The following is a 21,240-nucleotide window of genomic DNA, read 5'->3' as shown; positions in this document are numbered from 1 at the left end:
TTCTTAATTAATCTTATTAATCAAGCAAGGATTGCGACCCAAATACTTTCTAAGACCAGCAGGAAAGTTAATATGTAAAGGGCCCACTGGCAGTACCAATGGTGAAGCAGAGCATTCATTTTACATACAGTCATTAAATAATCAAAATTTAAAATTAGCAAGTATGTCATATAAAAGAAACAATGCCTTCATGAAAAACTGACTTAACCATTAGCTTTTCATCCTTTTATCTATCTGGATATCTATGATCGCAATAGTAAATCAACATTTTGGATTCATGGGAAAACCAAATATCTGTTTAAAAATTGAATTTTCCATATTTGTCTTTTAAGAGGCTATTTGGAGATAATGAGCATGGACTATGTTATGCTCCTCCTAACAACAAAAAAAAGTAACTATAGTTAAATTACTTGGATGCTCTGTCTCACTTTTATCTTTAATAAAATGTACAAATTAGGACTCATCTCATACAACTGTCCACAGAAGAGAATGGAATGAGAAAAGCTATACAGAGGAGACTTTTGATAAATATTAGCTATTTTTAGAAATTGCATTGAAATGGTACTTTGTCATTCACAAGCAAAAGTCCTTTAAGCCTTTTTCAAAAAATATATGTTAAACACTATTCTAAGCACTGGGCACAGAGCAGTGAACGAGACAAAAATCCTTCCCCACATGGAGCTTATATTATGGCCCAAATGGAACATGTTAGTAGAATTGTCCATTTTAACATTTTCTACACACTTTCATTATCATTGTAAAATGGACTGACACATCTTGAAATTAATAATTCTTTGTAGCCAAAGAGCATGTATGTATCTGCATTGATATTCAACATCAAGTTTCATCCTGTGGGTTTTCTCAAAAGGACCTCTGATTATAAGAATAATAGGATGCTAAAGACATTTCTGAAGGAGATCAGCCCTGGGATTTCTTTGGAAGGAATGATGCTAAAGCTGAAACTCCAGTACTTTGGCCACCTCATGCGAAGAGTTGACTCATTGGAAAAGACTCTGATGCTGAGAGGAATTGGGGGCAGGAGGAGAAGGGGATGACAGAGGATGAGATGTCTGGATGGCATCACTGACTTGATGGACGTGAGTCTGAGTGAACTCTGGGAGTTGGTGATGGACAGGGAAGCCTAGCGTGCTGCGATTCATGGGGTTGCAAAGAGTCAGACACGACTGAGTGACTGAACTGAACTGAACTGAAAGACGTCAGAGCTAAAATGGACCTTAAGTAATTCACTCTATTTTCCACTTCAGATGCTGAAGACCAGAGGTTTAAGTAACATAAGAACACACTGTCAGCACATCCAAAAGAGATGCGTTTTAATGAAAATGGTTTCATTTTTTTTAGGGGAAAATGTACCTCTCGTATACTAAATACCACTTAATTGGTGAAAAAGTTACTGATTTGAATGACTGCTATTTTTGCCTACAGCTGGATTCCAATGGGGAGCTGCTCATCCGAAATGCCCAGTTGAAACACGCTGGGAGGTACACGTGCACTGCTCAGACAATTGTAGACAATTCTTCAGCCTCTGCTGACCTTGTTGTGCGAGGTAAGAGTTTCGACATTTTAGAATCATAAAACCAAAGCTATTTGACTTGCATAAATATGTATAATTTTCTGGTAACTCTGGTACGAATTCTTATATATTTAGAGTCTCGATCTTTGAGAACAGCTCTTCACCCATGCCTAAGACTGATTTATGCCAGACAAGTAGTAAACAAAACTGATTTTGTTTGTTTTACTAACTACATATCTTCTAGAAACTTATACCACATACCTCCTACTAAATGTTTGTGCTTTTAAACCTAGTACTTACCAGAAGTTCTCAGTTTCTGCTAATACTTTTCGTGTTTGAACAGCATGTTTCCTGTTTTAATCTTTTATGGAAAAAAATATACTAATGATGTTTATTATAACCTCAATTTTTTAAATTAATTTATTTTGATTGGAAGCTAATTACTTTACAATATTGTAGTGGTTTTTGCCAAACACTGACATGAATCAGCCATGGGTGTACATGTGTCCCCCATCCTGAACCCTCTTCCAACCTCCCTCCCCATCCCATCCCTCAGGGTCATCCCAGTGCACCATCCCTGTGCACCCTGTCTCATGCATTGAACCTGGGCTGTTTCACATATGATAATACACATGTTTCAATACTATTCTGTCAAATCATCCCACCCTTGCCTTCTCCCACAGAGTCCAAAAGACTGTTCTTTACATCCGTGTCTCTTCTGCTGTCTCGCATACAGGGTCATCGTTACCATCTTTCTAAATTCCATATATTTGCATTAGTGTACTGTATTGGTGTTTTTCTTCTGACTTACTTCACTCTGTATAATATATAACCTCAATTGTTAACACATTTGCCGCTATCATCTTAGAATAAAAAATGATTTTACAGGTATCATGTTTCTATTTGTTGCTGATTTTCAAACCTGTGCTTTTGTTCTTATAAATGATTGAGAATGTGCTTGGATATATGCTTATTGAAAATCCCACCACTTTGCTACTGATCTCTGCTGTATAGCTGTGAGGCCAGCTCAAAACATGCCTCACTTTATTTAGAATCATTCATCTGCTCTTCACTCACTGTCTAAAGAATGAAGACCATTCCTTTTAGCTAAGCACCTGAGAAGTTCCATACTGTGTGGTGACCTCGGCCTGTTTAGCTTTAATCTCTTACCATTCCTGCTGACCAACTAGTCCACAGAAGTATCCTAAGATTTTTACCTCTGTTCCTTGGTTCACAACATTCCTTCCACATCCTGTTTTCATTGCTTATTGCCCAAGTCTTATCCATCGTTCAAGGTGAGGTGAAAGTTGCTCAGTCTGGTCTGACTCTTTGCAACCCCATGGACTATACAGTCTGTGAAATTCTCCAGGCCAGAATACTGGAGTGGGTAGCCTTTCCCTTCTCCAGGGAATCTTCCCAACCCAGGGATTGAACCCAGGTCTCCCACATTGCAGGCAAATTCTTTACCAGCTGAGCCACAAGGGAAGCCCTCCATCCTTCAAAGATTGGCTCAAAAGTACAAAACTCATAAGTCATTTTTTGATGTCCCAAATATTAGCCCTCTTTTCTAAACTCTGTAACAATAACTATTTTCTCTAATGAGTTTTATAGCAATTTGTACATATGAGTTATCTCCTCTACTAAGTTGTGAAATTCACATAGGCATTTTTATTATTAATAATATTTAGTGAGCTGCAGAATTATATTTCATAGCTTCATAGTTCTCTTTTTGCCTCTGTCTCAATAGCATGTTAAAATTTTTATTTTTTCACACTTTTCGTTACTAAAATGTTTATTGACCATTTTTATTGTACTTTTCATCCATTTTTGCATAATCAGATAAATTATTAGTAAATGAGATCATACACATGGTTTGTAATATTACCCATACTAATTCCAGATCAAAAATATAATTTCACTCAATCTCATACATGTCTTGCATTTTCCTCTAGAGCAAAGGTAGTATGGAGTCCCCCAGTCTCACTCAGAAAATATTGAAAACACTTGTTTCAGTTAAATATATTCTTCAGTGGAGTATTAGAAGTCTAGCTGAAATTTCTTCATCCAAATAACCCTAGGTATTTATTACACACAACACTTATTGAAAAGTAATTAAACTCCACGACTACAAAATGTTAAATAAACTTCCTATAGGTTCAATATTTCCATTAAGAGTATTTTGTTTTCTTGGACATCTGTCTGAGAGTTATCTGGGAGAGGAATTACTCACTGTTTTCAGTAATCAGACCACTTGCTGCTCAGCCGCTTCCAAGGATAGCCTATGTTTACATTTAATTGACTTTGTTTGCATGTTAAATGATTACTACTAGCATTGCGATAGGTGTGCTAAGTCACTTCCCTTGTGTCCAACTCTTTGTGACCCTATGAACTGCAGCCTGCCACCGCACTGCAGTCTGCACTCTGCCCATGGGATTCTCCAGGCAAAGAGAGTGGGTTGCCAGGCTCTCCTCCAGGGATTCTTCCTGACCCAGGGATCGAACTTGTGTCTCTTACGTCTCTTGAAATTGGCAGGCAAGTTCTTTACCACTAGCACCACCTGGGAAGCCCTATCACAATCGGGCTTATATTATAATGTATGTACATCAGTGTCTTCATACAACTTAGATGTTGTTGTTTAGTCACTAAGTCATGCCATACTCTTTGCAGCCCCATGGATGGTAGCCCACCAGGCCCCTCTGTCCATGGGATTTCCCAGACAAAGATACTAGAGTGGGTTGCCATTTCCTTCTCCAGGGTATCTTTCTAACCCAGAGATCAAACCCCTGCCTCCTGAATTGACAAACGTATTCTTTATAGATGAGCCATCAACATTGCAGCAAGCTCCTGGTATGCAGAGAGAAGAATAAGTTTTGCAGATATAGTTGAAGAATATTAATAATCTTGACCACTCGTACTAAGTAATTAATAATCATCATAGTGTGTATTTTCTATGAAAGTAAAAACCAGTATAAAAATGTATAGCAGTTATTATGTGAAAATATAAGTTTTTACTTCTAAAGCCTTTTAGCTCTAAGAAAAATAACTTAAAACAATGGAAACTGAGTTCCTGCACTATAACAGAATGTTAAAAAATCTATAGCCTGGTAGGTTACAGTCCATGGGTTGCAAAGAGTCAGACACGACTGAGTGACCAAGCACAGCAAAGCACAGATAAAAAGTATTTCTTCAGTTCAATTCAGTTCAGTTCATTTGCTCAGTTGTGTCCGACTTTTTGCTACCCCATGAATCGCAGCACGCCAGGCCTCCCTGTCCATCACCAACTCCCGGAGTTCACTCTAACTCACATCCATTGAGTCAGTGATGCCATCCAGCCATTTCATCCTCTGTCGTCCCTTTCTCCTCCTGCCCCCAATTCCTCCCACCATCAGAGCCCTTTCCAATGAGTTAGCTCTTTGCATGAGGTGGCCAAAGTACTGGAGTTTCAGCTTTAGCATCCTTCCTTCCAAAGAACACCCAGGACTAATCTTTAGAATGGACTGGTTGGATCTCCTTGCAGTCCAAGGGACTCTCAAGAGTCTTCTCCACGCCACAGTTTAAAAGTATCAATTCTTTGGCACTCAGCTTTCTTCACAGTCTTAGCACTGATAAAAGTCTAAGCTATAATCATTCTCCAAATTTTATTATTAATAATATAAGATTTTTGCATCAATAAAAATTTGAAATTCAAATAGTCAGATGCATTTCTGCATAGCTTATGTCAAAAATATATATAAAGTAAACCTTCAGATATGATTTATATATTATATCATGGAATATAGAATTAAGGTTTTCCTTATTTCTTAAAATAATGATGAGTAATGACATAGTATGACTTTAGTAATATTGTTTACCCCCCTCATTATGTTTTTTTATTTAGTCTAGGAAATCATAACCTGGAATCCATGGATAGGCTTCAAGTGGCCTATGGACCTCCTAAAGTTAAATGGAAAATTCAATGAGTATCTAGATTGTCCTGAGAAGAGAATTTATCACTTTCATTAAATTTCCATAGCCAGCAAAGACCCAAAAGGCCACTTTTAGCTAAAAGACCAAGGAATTTAATCTATTATTTTTTTTACCCCATCTAGATGAAGATTCTCAAAAAAAGAAAACATAAGGGATTATTTTTCACTTCATGCTAATAAAAAACTAATGAATTTTATGTAGTGAGGTCTAATAGCACATTTAGATTATAAATTGCTTTCAATCAGTTTTCTCTCAACTTTTCAAGAATATATGTCTATAAATATATTAACCATGCTATATATTAGACAATATATAAGAGCTTGCTAAATCCGAGGTAAATTAATTCTTAACAGCTTAGATGATAAAGAATCTGCCAGCAATGCAGGAGACCCTGGTTTGATCTCTTGGTCAGGAAGATCCCTTAGAGAAGGGGCTGACTACCCACTCCAGCATTTTGCCAGAGGAATTCCATGGACAGAAGAGCCTGGTGGGCTACAGTCCATGGGGTCTCCGAGTTGGACACAACCAAGTGACTAATATGCACACACAGTACTAATTCACACTCAGATATCAGTGATCTGAACTGAAGTTTCTAAAATTATGAGAATGTCAGTGCTATGAGAGGGACAGTGAACAAATTAGAGGGGAAAGTAGTTTCCTCTTATGATCATTGAGGAAAAAAATTTGACAATATATCCATCTTAGTACATAAACTATTATGCCTTATCAGAAGGGTTAAACAAAAGTAGTAATATTCAGGGATAATTTGGACAATGTGGATCTTTTAGCCTATGTTCTCTTGCAGTAAATGAATACATAGTGAAAATTTTCTATCCCCCTTATATTCTATGTGTGTGTGTGTGTGTGTGCGTGTGCGTGTGCGTGTGTGTGTGTGTGTGTGTGTGTCTGTGTGTGTTTGCAAGCTTGGATGGATGGTTGTGCAGGTAAAGCCCGATGAAAGTAATTTGAATAAGAGTGAAAAATATATTTTAAGCTTGTGCCTTTCAGCATCATTTTTAAATTGAGTTTAGAATGGAGGCAGTGAATTAGTTAAATATGAATGTTTCTAAATATAAAACTGAAATTAAATTTAGAAAAACACATAGCTGAAGGAAAATGTAACATTAGATCTGCTTTTGTAGGACTTTTTTACCCAGAGATAACTCACTTCCCCACTTATTCATTCAATGTTTGGTAGAACTGAGAAATAAAGAAGACAATAGCAATTGTTGTCAACTGAAAACAATTTATAGAAAATGGACCAATAATCGAATATAAGCCATTGTCATTTTGTAGCAGTTGTAAGTGTTTACATGTAAAAACCTGTAGAACTTCAGTTGCTTTACCCACTAGTTAAGTCCACAGATACTCAAGGAAAAGAAACATAAAAGTGACACACCTTGCCTATTTCTCCAGTTACGCAAACAATTTCAAGTTATGAGTTAGTACTGGCCGTGTAATTTTCACCTTTGATGTCCCAAACTGCCTTTTCTACTAGTTCCATCCTTTCAGTTTGGAAATATTTCTCTTAGTATTTCTATAGTGTAGACATTATTCTTGTAAAAGTAACCTTTATTTAAACAATGTTGTCCTGGAAGCCCAATATATAGAATTCAAGCGGCCCAGATTGTAAGAAATGAAAATTTTTCTTTTTGGCAAAATGTTCATTCACTGTTCTAAAAACTCACTAGAAACACAAAACATTTTAGATAAGTCAATAAACATTCTTCATCACAGCCAAGGCAAATATAAAGGAATACCATCTCTGAAATAGTGAGCATTCAACACAGCCCTTTAGGATTCCAGCAAATTTAGATCAAATATTGAACTATGTAAAAAATGACAAGCCATAAAAATGGATCAGGGAGGATTAAAAACAAAGCGATAAAGTCTAGAGTCTATCAGGTCCTCTAATCATCAGAATAAGAATTAAAATTATCATGCCTAAATCTGTAGACAAATAAGAGAGGAAATATAAATGATAAATATGAGTTGGAAATAAGATACTATGAAATGAAGCAGTTTGGGGGAAAAAAGAACTACAAACAATAAACAATCATTGGAAATTTAAAATAAATCATTGGATGGGTTAAACAACAATTACAGACAAATTAAGAAAAGATTAGGGACAGCATTCATAGCCGTTTTCTTCATGATAGTCCAACACTGGAAACAAATGCTCTCAAACACAAGAGTGGTTAAACAAACTGTGGTATACTAGTACTGTGGAATACTATTCAGCAATAAGAATAATAGTCTATTAATGTGTGCCATTTGGATATATCTCAAGTGAATGCTGCATGGAAAACAGCCAATTTGCATACTCTATGATTCCATTTATTTCGCACTGTTGAAATGAAAATTATAGAGATGGAGACTAGATTTTCAGTTGTTATGACTTAAAGAAATTAGAAGAAGGGGAGTAGTTGTAGCCATAAAAATGTAGTGCAGGGAATCCTTATAATGAGATTGTTCTGTATCTTAACTGTGGTCATGGTCACTGAAGTCTACACGTGTGATAAAGCTAAAAATTTCTTAGAAATAAACAAGCACACAGACACACAAACTAGTGAAATCTGTACTATAAGTTTGATGGATAGTATCAATGTCAGTTTTCTGATTGTGCTAATATATTTAGTTAGGCAAACTGCTGTGGTGAGTAAATGAATGAAGGATATTCATTAATTTTCACAATTGCATGTGAATCTATTATTTCTCCAAAATTTTTTAACAACAAAAAAATCAGTAAATGTAAAACACTGAAAATATAAAGAAAATATGTACATGTTTTCTCTTTTTTCAAAAATAGCATAATATTACTAGGAAGCGTAGATCACAGCATATCCAGAAGTCATGTTTGAACAAGTGGCAGCTACTAAACTGCCTTCTGAGGAAGTTGACTCAAGCCTGGGAAGGACCGAGTGGGGCTGTAGCTTTGGGACCAGAGTTGAATTACCAAAGGCAGTAGTGGAGAATGTGTTGCCTGCTTCTTTACCCAGAACCCTCCTTCACTCTTTTCCCCTATGTGTTACTGTATTCTTTTCAAATAAGTATTGGATATATTTTTAAAGAATGTCATTATGCAGGGCATCAAATTATACCATTCCAGAGTAGCCAAATGTTTAAACCTGGCCTGAGTTGGCAAGTCTCTTTTATTAATAAAACCATACAATGCTTGTGATAAAGTGGTCTTTAAATGGTTTTCAGAAATTATTGTTCTAGAGAATTCATGGAAAATGGTTTGAAAGTCATATTGTTTTGTTTGTAGAATGGATAAAGAACATTAGAAATGTGTTTCAGAAAGATAATAAGATCCTCTTTTCCTCCAGTTTATCCTGTGCAAACCAAATAGAAGTCTCAACAAATAATTGGAAAAACGCTTATGAATATTTGGCTAGAAGTCAAGGAAGGGAGCTCTGATGTAAGGACAGGAATGTTATGGGAATGGAAGAAGGCGGTTCAGGTGGTGAGAAAAGAGTTAACTCCAGCTGGTTTTCCCTCACCCTCACACAGTTTTAGCACAACTGAACTTTAAGCACTAAATCACACCAAGGAAGATAATCAGCTTCAAAAACTCTAAAGTTAATCAAGAACCACTCAACCTATGTATCAACAATAAGTAAAAAAATAGATACAAAATAACATGAAATATTCCCCAGCTAGAGCTAATATAAAATGATAGAAATATAACTAATATAAAAAATGAAGATAACTTTTATAAGAGATTATAATACCATTCTTGGTATTATGACATTTATAGTAATTTGTAGATAATTTTAGTGACTTATTTTTCTATTAGAGCACACACTGACCTCAATTTAAAATAATATTGTATTAGTGAAAGGGGCAATTTCAGAATAAAACTTTAAAACACAGGCATGTATGATATAGCCAAGGGGATTTAGAGCTCAAATTGTTTAGTAGCTAAAAGACCTTTATAGTCTAAGATTATTTTTAGTTAAACAAACAAAAAACAGCTATTTTTGGGCTTCTTAGAAACCAAATCAAGATGATTGATACAAATTTCCATTTTGTTATTGTTTTTGTAATAAAGGTTGTACTTAATAGGTCCCATGAAAGTATAATTCAAGTTGCTTCATCAAGTAAGTTTTGGTGCACATCAACAGCCCTGTTGTTTTCAGCAAAATGTTTCTAGAGGACTTAATGCTTTTCAGTTAAAAGAAAAAAGTGTCATTTATAAGGAAAGATTTCTCAGGATTCATCTCACAGCACTTTTGGGAACATTTATGTAGCTTGCCAAATTTAAATTCTCTTTTATGAGTGAACTTTTGGATAATATTCAAAAATGGACCATAATATTAGGCCACAAAAGCAAGAAATTAGGCTTTGACATCTGTGTTTTACTACTTTCTGTGGCATTTCTGCTGTATTATAAATTTCCTTGGTACTGCTACTAACTGTTAGCACCCTCCTGACACCTGGCTGAACATAATGTTTGTCACTAAAATTGAAAAAATAGAAAATGTAGTCATGATTATTCTTTTCATATCTGCCCCCCATTTTTATATCTTAAATACCATATTAAACAACATTTCTTAATACAAGGCTGAGATTAAAAAACAAACAAAAGATAAAAAGACTTTGATTCTCTGAAACTTTTAGTCTGATTCTCAATTCTAACCTATGCTATGTGAAATTTGGAAATGTTTTGGAAAAAGAATAACTGAAGTTAAAGTGGATAGTACAAAACTATGCGAACTATTGAATCCCCAAGTCAAGTTTGTATTGTTATATTAGAAACTTACATGCATAGTTTTACGTAGATTTTTATTTAGACAAGAATATTATGTGTATGCATATTTCTACCTTATTTCTAATGCCAAAATACAGTTGCAGAATGGAAATGGATGTAAGTAAGATGTCATCTTTATTTGATGTAATCCCCTGAAGTTTTTATTGCTTGGCCTAATGACACGGTTACCAGATTCTTTCTTAAGGAGGTCATTTTGGTTGATGACTAGCTCACTTTTAAATTCTGTGTTGGCTAAGTTAAGCTAATATGGTCAAATAAATAACCTGATGGAAGCTGGCAATATAATTTTTAGTCTGAATAATACTGCTATATTTTAAACAATCATAATAGTTGGCTAAGTCTTTTCTACAGAAATGCCCTTGGGTATTTATTATTTCCAGATGTTCTGTTAGCAGAGTTCACATCCAAAGCACACTCTCTTTGCTATCCAGACAAACTTAATTTTGAACCATTTACTCGGAGATATTGTTCCAGATTCATTACTACTCTTTCTTAAAAAAAATATGAAATAAACATTTTCTTTGTCTGAGATAAAAGGGCTCTAATGGCCCTGTTATTAGAAAATCATGCACTAAAATTACATTTTTTTCCCCTTCTAACTTCTTCAGAGTAGCTACATGAAATACCTGAGTTTATCTTAACCCTGGAATATACAGTTTCAAATCTAGAATTAGTCCTAGAGAGTTCCCATCTAGACAGTTCCCATCCCTTTTTACTACCAAATTTAGATTTCAAGAGAGACTTGCCTTGAATTACCCATGTATTTTGTGACAATTATCTTGGAACTTCAATTCAATTTTCTGATAATAGATGTCTTTCAGATAGTAGGGGTAAATAAACTATATAGTTAATTTCTAAAACTTTTGTACCTAAGGCTTTAAAATTTTAATACTTTAATACTTTAAAATGTTCAATAGTTAATTTGGTATAATAGCCAAAAGACAACCAAGTCTGTTGTAGAATTGCTGCTATGAAAGCTACTGATTGCAGTTCTGCTCTGCTCACTTTCCCATTATTGTCCAGCACATGTAATAAATAGTGGTTGGGGTTTTAAACATCAAGGGAAAAATAAAGCCAGAGACATTTATTTTAAAAGGTTGAAATACCTCCTCTTGGGTTATTTAATGTTGTATTTGTATGGTTAACTCAGGAACCTTGGCTATTTGTGAAAGCAGAAGGACAATGAGACTGCCGTCGTGTTAACAGTTAGCGGAACTCTTGGTGTTTAATCAGGTTTTAGACTTCTGCAGTATCTGGCATAAATATTCGCACTGTGTTCAAGAATTCCAATATTCAAATTATCAAATAACCAAATGTGGATTTATATTCAAAATTATTATTTAAGTAAGGCATGCCTTAATTAATTCAAAAGGACTTTTACATTAATTTAATAACTATAAAATTAGGAAGGACAGATTTAAAAGTTTCATGTGATATACACACAAACTTAGACAGACATAAAATTATGCATGCACCTTACCACCCTTCACCTGTTAACACACTCACTGTTAGTGAAGACATCCAGAAAAGAGATCACTTATATAGGCAGAAAGATGTGTCCAGATCGTCACCGCCAAATTAAAGAGAATAGTTGAGGTAGTTTTTCAAGTATTTGGGTCATAAAAACACACATTTATTTCAGATTCTTGGAAAATTGCCTTTGCTTTCCACTTACTTTGGCCAAGAAAATTTGCCGCAGAGACAGACTAAAGATTCCATCTCATCAGTCCTTGTAGGCTGAGACAGGAAAATGGCCCTCCCTGCCCACACTGGTTGCAACAACGACTGACCGGGCGCCATTCAGAGGCATCCTGACCCCACTTGGCTCTATACCACAGTAATACATCTATGAATAGTGAAGATTGCCCAGAAATTAAGCCTTCTCATTTTCATTGAGAATCAACTAATTCACAAGCTACTAAGCACCAATTCTCCATAACTGGTAAATGCTAAAGCTGAAATGCATATTTGTTTATAATAAATGCAGAATTTAGAAGTAGCTTGATTGTTTCAAAGCTAGAACTTACTAGTGGTTCTATTTATAAAAGCTCTAGTAAAATTAGCAGCTTTCCTAATTACTGCTAAAGTTACAAAGTACAGTAATAATTTGAAATTGTATTTTTCAATGTCAATTCAATGTATATTGACATAAATTCAAGGAAATGTTCAATTATATCAATGAAGTATGTAGTTCTTTCAGACTGAGATATGATATTTTAAACTTTAAGACAGATCTTGGAAGTGATTTAGTTTAACCCTTCATTTTACAACTTCAAAAATCGAAACATAACAATATCAGGGTTATAAACTGGTAGATGACACTATGGAGAATGCACTGATATAAATTTAATTACTTTTTTTCTTCATTGAAGTACAGTGAGAGAAGTTTCATTGCAGGATTTCTTCTTTTCTTCAATTAATTGTTCTCTTTTTCTAATAAGCTAACTGGTCATGTTTCGGCAAACTGGAATTTATTCTTTGCTACAGTGGGTTTATATCCATGGCTCCCTTAAAAAAACAATTCACAAACTTGCTTCCCCTCACTCTGATTCCAGAAGAGAAAGCAGGAAAGCTTTATAGAACTTAATAGCCTGGCATGTTGTTAAACACTTCCTTTCACTAGTCCATAATGATCTTAATACATTAATGTATATTTACCAGACAATAATCCAAATTAAACTGACAAATATGTCAAATTACAAGAGGAGTACAGATAATCAGTGATATACACAAGCCTTTATGAGCATGCTGCTGCTGCTGCTAAGTCACTTCAGTCGTGTCCGACTCTGTGCGACCCCATAGATGACAGCCCACCAGGCTCCCCCATCCCTGGGAGTCTCCAGGCAAGAATGCTGGAGTGGGTTACCATTTCCTTCTCCAATGCATGAAAGTGAAAAGTGAAAGTGAAGTCGCTCAGTCCTGTCCGACTCTTAGAGACCCCATGGACGGCAGCCTACCAGGCTCCTCCGTCCACGGGATTTTCCAGGCAAGAGTACTGGAGTGGGGTGCCATTGCCTTCTCCCTTATGAACATGAATAAGTGGCAATTGGCTCATAGTAAAAAAATTAATTTTAATTTACATTGGCAAAATATATATTTATAGCTCTAATCTTTATGCTGTGAAAGATATATATTTTAATATAAAATTAAAAGATCTGTTATTACATAATTTAATGTATCAATCAGCTCACTTCAGTCACTCAGTCGTGTCCGACTCTTTGTGACCCCATGAATTGCAGCATGCCAGGCCTCCCTGTCCATTACCAACTCCCGGAGTTCACTCAAACTAACGTCCATTGAGGCGGGGATACCATCCAGCCATCTCATCCTCTGTCATCCCCTTCTCCTCCTGCCCCCAATCCCTTCTGGCATCAGACTCTTTTCCAATGAGTCAACTCTTCTCATGAGGTGGCCAAAGTATTGGAGTTTCAGCTTTAGTATCATTCTTTCCAAAGAACACCCAGGACTGATCTCCTTCAGAATGGACTGGTTGGATCTCCTGGCAGTCCAAGGGACTCTCAAGAGTCTTCTCCAACACCACAGTTCAAAAGCATCAATTCTTCGGCACTCAGCTTTCTTTACAGTCCAACTCTCACATCCATACATGACCACTGGAAAAACCATAGCCTTGACTAGATGGACCTCTGTTGGCAAAGTAATGGCTCTGCTTTTGAATATGCTATCTAGGTTGGTCATAACTTTCCTTCCAAGGAGTAAGCATCTTTTAATTTCATGGCTGCAGTCACCATCTGCAGTGATTTTGGAGCCCCCCAAAGTAAAGTCTGACACTATTTCCACATCTATTTCCCATGAAGTGATGGAACCAGATGCCATGATCTTAGCTTTCTGAATGTTGAGCTTTAACTCAACTTTTTCACTCTCCTCTTTCACTTTCATCAGGAGGCTCTTTAGTTCCTCTTCACTTTCTGCCAAAAGGGTGGTGTCATCTGCATATCTGAGGTTATTGATATTTCTCCTGGAAATCCTGATTCCAGCTTGTTCTTCTTCCAGCCCTGCGTTTCTCATCATATACTCTGCATAAAAGTTAAACAAGCAGGTTGACAATATACAGCCTTGACATACTCCTTTTGCTATTTGGAACCAGTCTGTTGTTCCATGTCCTGTTCTAACTGTTGCTTCCTGACCTGTGTATAGGTTTCTCAAGAGGCAAGTCAGGTGGTCTGGTATTCACATCTCTTTCAGAATTTTCCACAGTTTATTGTGATCCACACAGTCAAAGGCTTTGGCATAGTCAATAAGGCAGAAGTAGATGTTTTTCCGGGACTCTCTTGCTTTTTCGATGATCCAGCAGATGTCAGCAATTTGATCTCTGGTTCCTCTGCTTTTTCTAAAACCAGCTTGAACATCTGGAAGTTCACAGTTCACATGTTGCTGAATCCTGGCTTGGAGAATTTTGAGCATTACTTTACTAGCATGTGAGATGAGTGCAATTATGAGGTAGTTTGAGCATTCTTTGGCATTGCCTTTCTTTGAGATTGGAATGAAAACTGACCTCTTCCAGTCCTGTGGCCACTGCTGAGTTTTCCGGATTTGCTGGCATATTGAGTGCAGCACTTTCACAGCATCATCTTTCAGGATTTGAAATAGCTCAACTGGATTTCCATCACCTCCATCAGCTTTGTTCGTAGTGATGCTTTCTAAGGCCCACTTGACTTCACATTCCAGGATGTCTCGCTCTAGGTGAGTGATCACACCATTGTGATTATCTGGGTCGTGAAGATCTTTTTTGTACAGTTCTTCTGTGTGTTCTTGCCACCTCTTCTTAATATCTCCTGCTTCTATTAGGTCCATACCATTTCTGTCCTTTATCGAGCCCAACTTTGCATGAAATGTTCCCTTGGTATCTCTAATTGTTTAATATATGACAAATCATATACTATATATAATAATAAAATACATATTGCAGTATGCATTTATTATATTATTCCAGGATATATAGTATTTACTAGAGACTTACTTTTACCAGGCACTATTTTAAGAGATGGATGGATACTGCTGTTATCTCCATTTTACCCATGAGGAAATTGAGTCCCAGAGAGGCTAAGTTACTTGCCTAAGGTTATTCAGCTACTAAGCAGAAAGATAAGATTTGAATATAGGCAATCCCTCTTCACATATAATGCCCAGTTCATTGCTGCAAAGCAATGTAATTAAGCACTAATTCAAATATATTCAGAGATAAAGTAATCAATGTGAAAAGTTAAAATGTAGGCCTTTTTTTTCCAAGAAATGTTAATTTTATAGAAAAGTTACTGATGCAAATTTTGCAATTTTATTTTTGCCCATAATGTATTTATGATAGGTCTGATGGCAAAAGAAAGCTATAATATTTTTTCCTCTATTAACATTATAAATTATAATTACAATAGCAAAAAGAGTAAATAAATCAAAATAGATAGTTTTAAACTTGATTTTTACAATGTGTTTTTTGGCCTTAAAAATAGTTCATTCAAAATGTTTAAATGTTTTAGATTAAAATGTATGTGTCTACAGAACTTTCATATAAATTTTTCAGGTCATCCTAACAAAATTGCTGCATCTTAAAAGTGCAAGGACTTATCTTTCTCACTTTTCTTTAATATTTATCTTCCCCAGATATAAAATCAAATCAGATAATTTTTATTGTGCATCCTTTTTTACTGTTGATATATGGTTTGTTTTATCAAATTAGTTAAATTGTCCACCCAAACACCCTGAGGCATTGATAATTAGAAGTTAATTTACAGAGTAAACTTTTAAGTTACTTGAAATTAGAATTTCTTAATATCTTCTGTTCTTGGTTAATTTTATTTTAAAAAGAATAGAAAATACCTGAGCTTCATTATTGAAAAAATAATCAACAGAATACTCAATGATATATAATTCTTTTTAAGCAAAACAATCTTTTTGGTATGATTTTTGTGAAATCTGCCATTTTGAGTCTCAGAAATGTGCAATTATTTCCTCATGGTACCTTTTGCAGACTGGCTTCCTGCCACCCCCATCTTCTTCCCGCCAGCCAACCTCACTAACCTGGGCGTTTGATCAGGTCACAGAATTTTTTACACCTAAGTAAAAGAAAATGAAGGAAATCAGAGAAAACCTTTACCCTCTAAACCTGTGATCAGTTTAAGAAGCTGCCGAGAGAGGATTTTTGTCCTTTTGAATTCCTATCACATAGCTCATCTGACTACCATCATCACTGGGGTTAAGTGAGATAGACTCAAAGAGTCTATCAAAGAGAGTCTTCAAAGAGAAGGGCAGAGATGTTGAAAGGGTAATCCAGCCTACTATGAATCTCCATTGGTATTCTAAAAAGCCATTCAGCTATTTCATGGTTTACACCTTCCCTATTTCCTCCTTAAAGGTGACTACATGATTCAGTCCTTGTGTGCTAGACCTCCCATACATGTATTTAAATCTGGCTTAGGATATCTCATTGGATTAATACGATGGGAAGCTCTCTCTGCCAAACACTTTTCCATTATAATGTTTAACTGACCGATACACTCATGAGTGAATGCAGATTCTGGAATAAATCCAAAAGATCTTTTTATTTTCCAAAAAAGTAAAATGTCATCTTGATTTCTAATTGTCCAGTGCTAGTAATAGTCATTCTGTGGACATGGGGTGAGGTGAGGAACTTGGTTGGGGTCCACGTGCATTTCTCAGGACAATGCTGAAACACCAACCCCTTTATCTGAAAGTACATTAGGATGAAGGTAAGAAAGAGCTAGCAAAATTAAAAGGATGTACTTGAATCTGCTTCATTTTTACAAAAAAAAGTACAAAATTATGAATTTTCAATATTCTTAGCAGCAAATAATGTGTGACCCACTAGAATGTAGGTGTGTACAGAGTAGTCTGGACTCTGTCACAGTGAGGAATATACTCCTGAGCATCAGCTCACTACATTCTTCAAGGCCTCAACAGCCAGTGTTTGAGCCCCCTGCACATCTCTGTGAATTTCTTCAGGGGCAAGGGACTGTTCCTGAATAGAACACACCAGGTGCTTCTGATTGTGGTTTAAATAACTTGGAGGACCACTATTTGATATATTCCTTCAAAGGCTGGAAGCTACTGTTAACTAATTTAAGAAATAGCAGTCTAATGTGCAACTGTTTAGGGAGGCTTCCTGTGTGACTGTTCACAACTCCCTCTCTCTCTGCAAAAATACCAAGACTTCATTTGAAAGGGAGAAAAAAGAATATCTCAAAAATTATCAACTTCAGCTCTCATAAAAAGACTTGGAAATCTCTAACATTTGAAAGACACATAGAAGTGACAAATGCATTAAGTAACCTTTGTTACCATTTATCATAGGATTAAATTTGCAACAACTAGTCAGCAATTTTCCTAGCAAGTTTTTCTATACACTATTACTCCTATTCAAATAACTATAACTAGGAGGATACTAGTGGTTACAAAATAGAGTAATTATAATCAAACTATCCCTAGTTATAGTAAGGAAATATAGGAGGATGACCATCTTGTTAATGTCATGATTTTCTATAATGGTATAGTTATACTAGTGTAAGCATATAGTCATTAAAAGATCCATGTGATGCAAAGGGAATGGTCTGGCTTTTGGTATTAGGTGAGCATAGATTTTAAAGCACTTCACCGCTGAATAACCTGTGGTCTTGTAGGTCTCAGAGTCCATATTTATGTAATAGAATAATAACAACTCCAGTTCACGTGTTGCCCTTGATGACTTTTTATAAACATTTTGTTTACTTTGCTCCCCTTTTGCCGTAAAGTCCATATAGAAATAAATAATAAATATATTTCTCAAGACACAGGTTCCTATAACTTCCAACCCCCATCTCTGATTAATTTTTTAAGTCACAGCTTAAATTTACCCTGAAGCTTTTTTTCTTAATTAGAAGTCTTGAAGGCACAAACATATTTTCAGAAGGTAGACTTGTTCCCTGTGGAGTGAAACTACAAAGGCTTTAGGAGTTTTTTGTTTTGTTTCACTTGTTTATAGAGGGGAAGAGGGGATTCGGTTACAACTCTTATTCTTTAGGAAGTCAGTCATTATTTCTGAGGTTGAATGGGCCCAAGCTTGTCTCTTCAGGCTTCTTTTTGGACTCTCACCCACAATGTCTAGAAGTTGCTCTCTGTTCATATTTCAACTTACCAATTAAGGATATATGACAAATTTTCAAAGTACATGGCTTCCTGCTCCTAAATGGGCATCAACACTTGCCCTTCAGCCTTGATCTTTCCTCTTGCAGGTAAAAACAGAAAAGATGGAGAGAAAAACATGGTGGATCCTTTTCTCCCCGTCTGTGCGAGCCTGCGTCCAACCTGGTGATCGCTGACACTCACTATTTGTGTGAAAACTTTTTTTTAACACATTATACTAGATTTTACTAATTAATTCAATCTTGTAGCTTCTGACGTTCCCCCTACCAAAATCCAATTCCTAGAGGATTTTTTCCTACTTTGAACAGAAAGATACTTGAAAATAATTTTATAGCTTTACTAATATCTGAAAACTGTCTGCTGAACTAACCCAGTACATCATATGGTGGCCAAGTAAAATTTTTGTGTTTTCATGTCCTTTCTTTGAAATTGCATATCTCAGAAATTAGCTCATTATCTGAAAAAAATATGAAAAATTGGTGAATTATAATACAAGAGTATTGCCACTGAATGGACTGTTTGATTTCCCAAGCAGGTAATGAACAATCCTGTTGTCAAATTCACTAACGAGTCATCTTAATTAGGATGTAAGCCAAGGGGCATTATTCCAGTGGCCTTCTGTACCGTGGTTCCATATATATAATTTGGCAAAAAAAAGATGTAAAGCAGCAAGAAACAACTGAAGCCTGCTCATGGCCCTGTAGGGTTTTTGGAACAATTCCTGGAATTGGGAAGTGAAATTGGACAGCATGTGGAGAAAACTGTCATCTCAGTAGCTAGATTTAAGTGAAGATAACAAAGTGATTAACAGCATGTATACATATTTAATTGTTAACTCCTAGCATCAGCCTTCTTGGATCTTTATTTTGAAAGGAAGGTCAAGACTTTTTGGAAGGACATGGGTAGAAATGAGAGAGTAATTTTGGAACTGCTTAAATTTCATTATTTGAAAATATTTTCCTTTCCCCTCTTTGGTCAAATAAACATGCTTAAAATTCTTATTTCTTCAGAAGAAATGCTTTTGCTCTTCTTAAACAGGCTTGCTCTTAGGCATGGGATATTATATGAACATCTCCTTTAGTAATTGTAGCATTCCTATCTGTGGTTGGAAGAACTCTTAGGGAAGATTTGAGAGAAATATATATGAATCCCAAATATTTATGTAATTAAAAAATAATTGATCAGTCATCTTAAAGGAATGCATATCTCTGGCTCAAAATGTTATGTATTTCCATCATTTTTTACTTCTCATTTTCTAGTCTCAATTATTGTCACAGAAAGAAGCATCCTAGAATGTAGACTGGAGATCTAGGGCAATTGTCATTTTAATAAGATTTTCAAAAATAATTTGAGATTGTCATATATCCATAAATATTGCCATGGAGATGTACATGAATCAGCATTGTAGGCACCTTAAGTGATCTCTAATTGAAAGTATACCAGCAATATATACCATCACATATGAATATAGTTTGGGAAAGGATTGATAAAAATTAGAAAGGAAACCACATGATAAGTATGAAAAGTGCCAGGAAAAAAGAATGCTTTCCTTCTCCGGTTTCTTTAGATAAACTGTATCAATATCAACTAGAATTGCACAGATTCATTTACCTCCCTTTAACCTCATTCTCATTTCTAATGGGGATCTAAATTCATTTTTATCATGCAGAAGGTTAAAATACCATTGTTAGGGATTAAAGCTACCATATTCCCATTTAATATTCAGCTTCATCTTAATACAGCCTTATGCTTCAACAACACCACACATCAACTTGTGTTATATTACCTTATGATAAAGCAGTTGCCTTAACTAATTTTCAGAGCAAGGACAGGCTTGTAGTAAAAAAGGGACTTCAGTTGATGTATTTTTGTAAGGAGAAGCCATCTGCCTTAATATAACTGATGTTCTTTCAGCATTGTTATTTTCAGATTATTTTATTTTAAAAGGGACAATAATTTACACTGAACTTTTCATTAAGCTCTTCATTGACATTTAGCATTCAAACTGCTCATTAAGATTTACTATTTTAGTGAAAATAAACCGTGAACCACGGGATAGGATATTATATGTGATGGTTTGCTCTTAATTGCTTACTGAGCAATTACAAGTGGAAATAGGATGACATTGGGATATGTTTCCTGTTTAGTGTCAAGGCTTATATTAAATGTGTGCTATGTGGAGTGGAATCCCAGACGGACCAACAGTATGTTGGATCCAATTCCAACCACAGTTGTTTAGAAAGCCAGTCAGTGTTTAAGCAGAAGAAAGTGCATTAAGGTTTTAGGCTAAGTATTGTCACTGACTCATGATGCTTGACTACTATACATACGGTTTAATCTTGGAGGATCCCAGTTTCAAATCTTCTATGCCACTTGACTTCAGTGAAAATGAGTCTCAATTAGTGATGGAATGAATAATGGGACACGTGTCTTTTTCAATTTACGATAGCTAGAACATGGAAGCAACCTAGAGGTCCATTGACAGATGAATGGATAAAGAAGTTGTGGTACACATACACAATGGAATATTACTCAGCCATAACAAGGAATATCTTTGAGTCAGTTCTAATGAGGTGGATGAACCTAGAACCTATTATACAGAATGAAGTAAGTCAGAAAGAGAAAGATAAATACTGTATTCTAACATATATATACAAAATCTAGAAAAATGGCAATGAAGAATTTATTTACAGGGCAACAGTAGAAAAACAGATGTAGAAAATGGACTTATGGACGTGGGGAGAGGGGAGGAGAGGGTGAATGTATGGAGAGAGTAACATGGAAACTTACATTACCATATGTAATATAGACAGCCAAC

General features: G+C 35.6%; 1 protein-coding gene across 4 annotated transcripts in view; it reads left to right on the top strand.

Annotated features, from left to right (window-relative positions):
• Nucleotides 1-21,240, top strand: part of CNTN1 (contactin 1) — a 406,368-nt gene that overhangs the window by 287,920 nt on the left and 97,208 nt on the right. For 2 of the 4 annotated variants that reach the window (XM_005680163.3, XM_005680164.3), the window contains exons 15-16: nucleotides 1,444-1,564; nucleotides 18,512-19,459. In XM_005680163.3, the coding sequence (XP_005680220.1) occupies nucleotides 1,444-1,564; nucleotides 18,512-18,591 (201 nt within the window). In that variant the 3' untranslated portion in view covers nucleotides 18,592-19,459. Of the gene's footprint in view, nucleotides 1-1,443; nucleotides 1,565-18,511; nucleotides 19,460-21,240 lie in introns of those variants that run through there. The other 2 variants (XM_005680162.3, XM_005680161.3) reach the window with 1 other exon arrangement.

This window comes from Capra hircus, chromosome 5 (assembly GCF_001704415.2).
Source record: "Capra hircus breed San Clemente chromosome 5, ASM170441v1, whole genome shotgun sequence".
NCBI classification, from domain to species: Eukaryota; Metazoa; Chordata; class Mammalia; order Artiodactyla; family Bovidae; genus Capra; species Capra hircus.
Note: the sequence above shows the minus strand (reverse complement) of the source record. Positions and strands in the feature narration are given on the sequence as shown.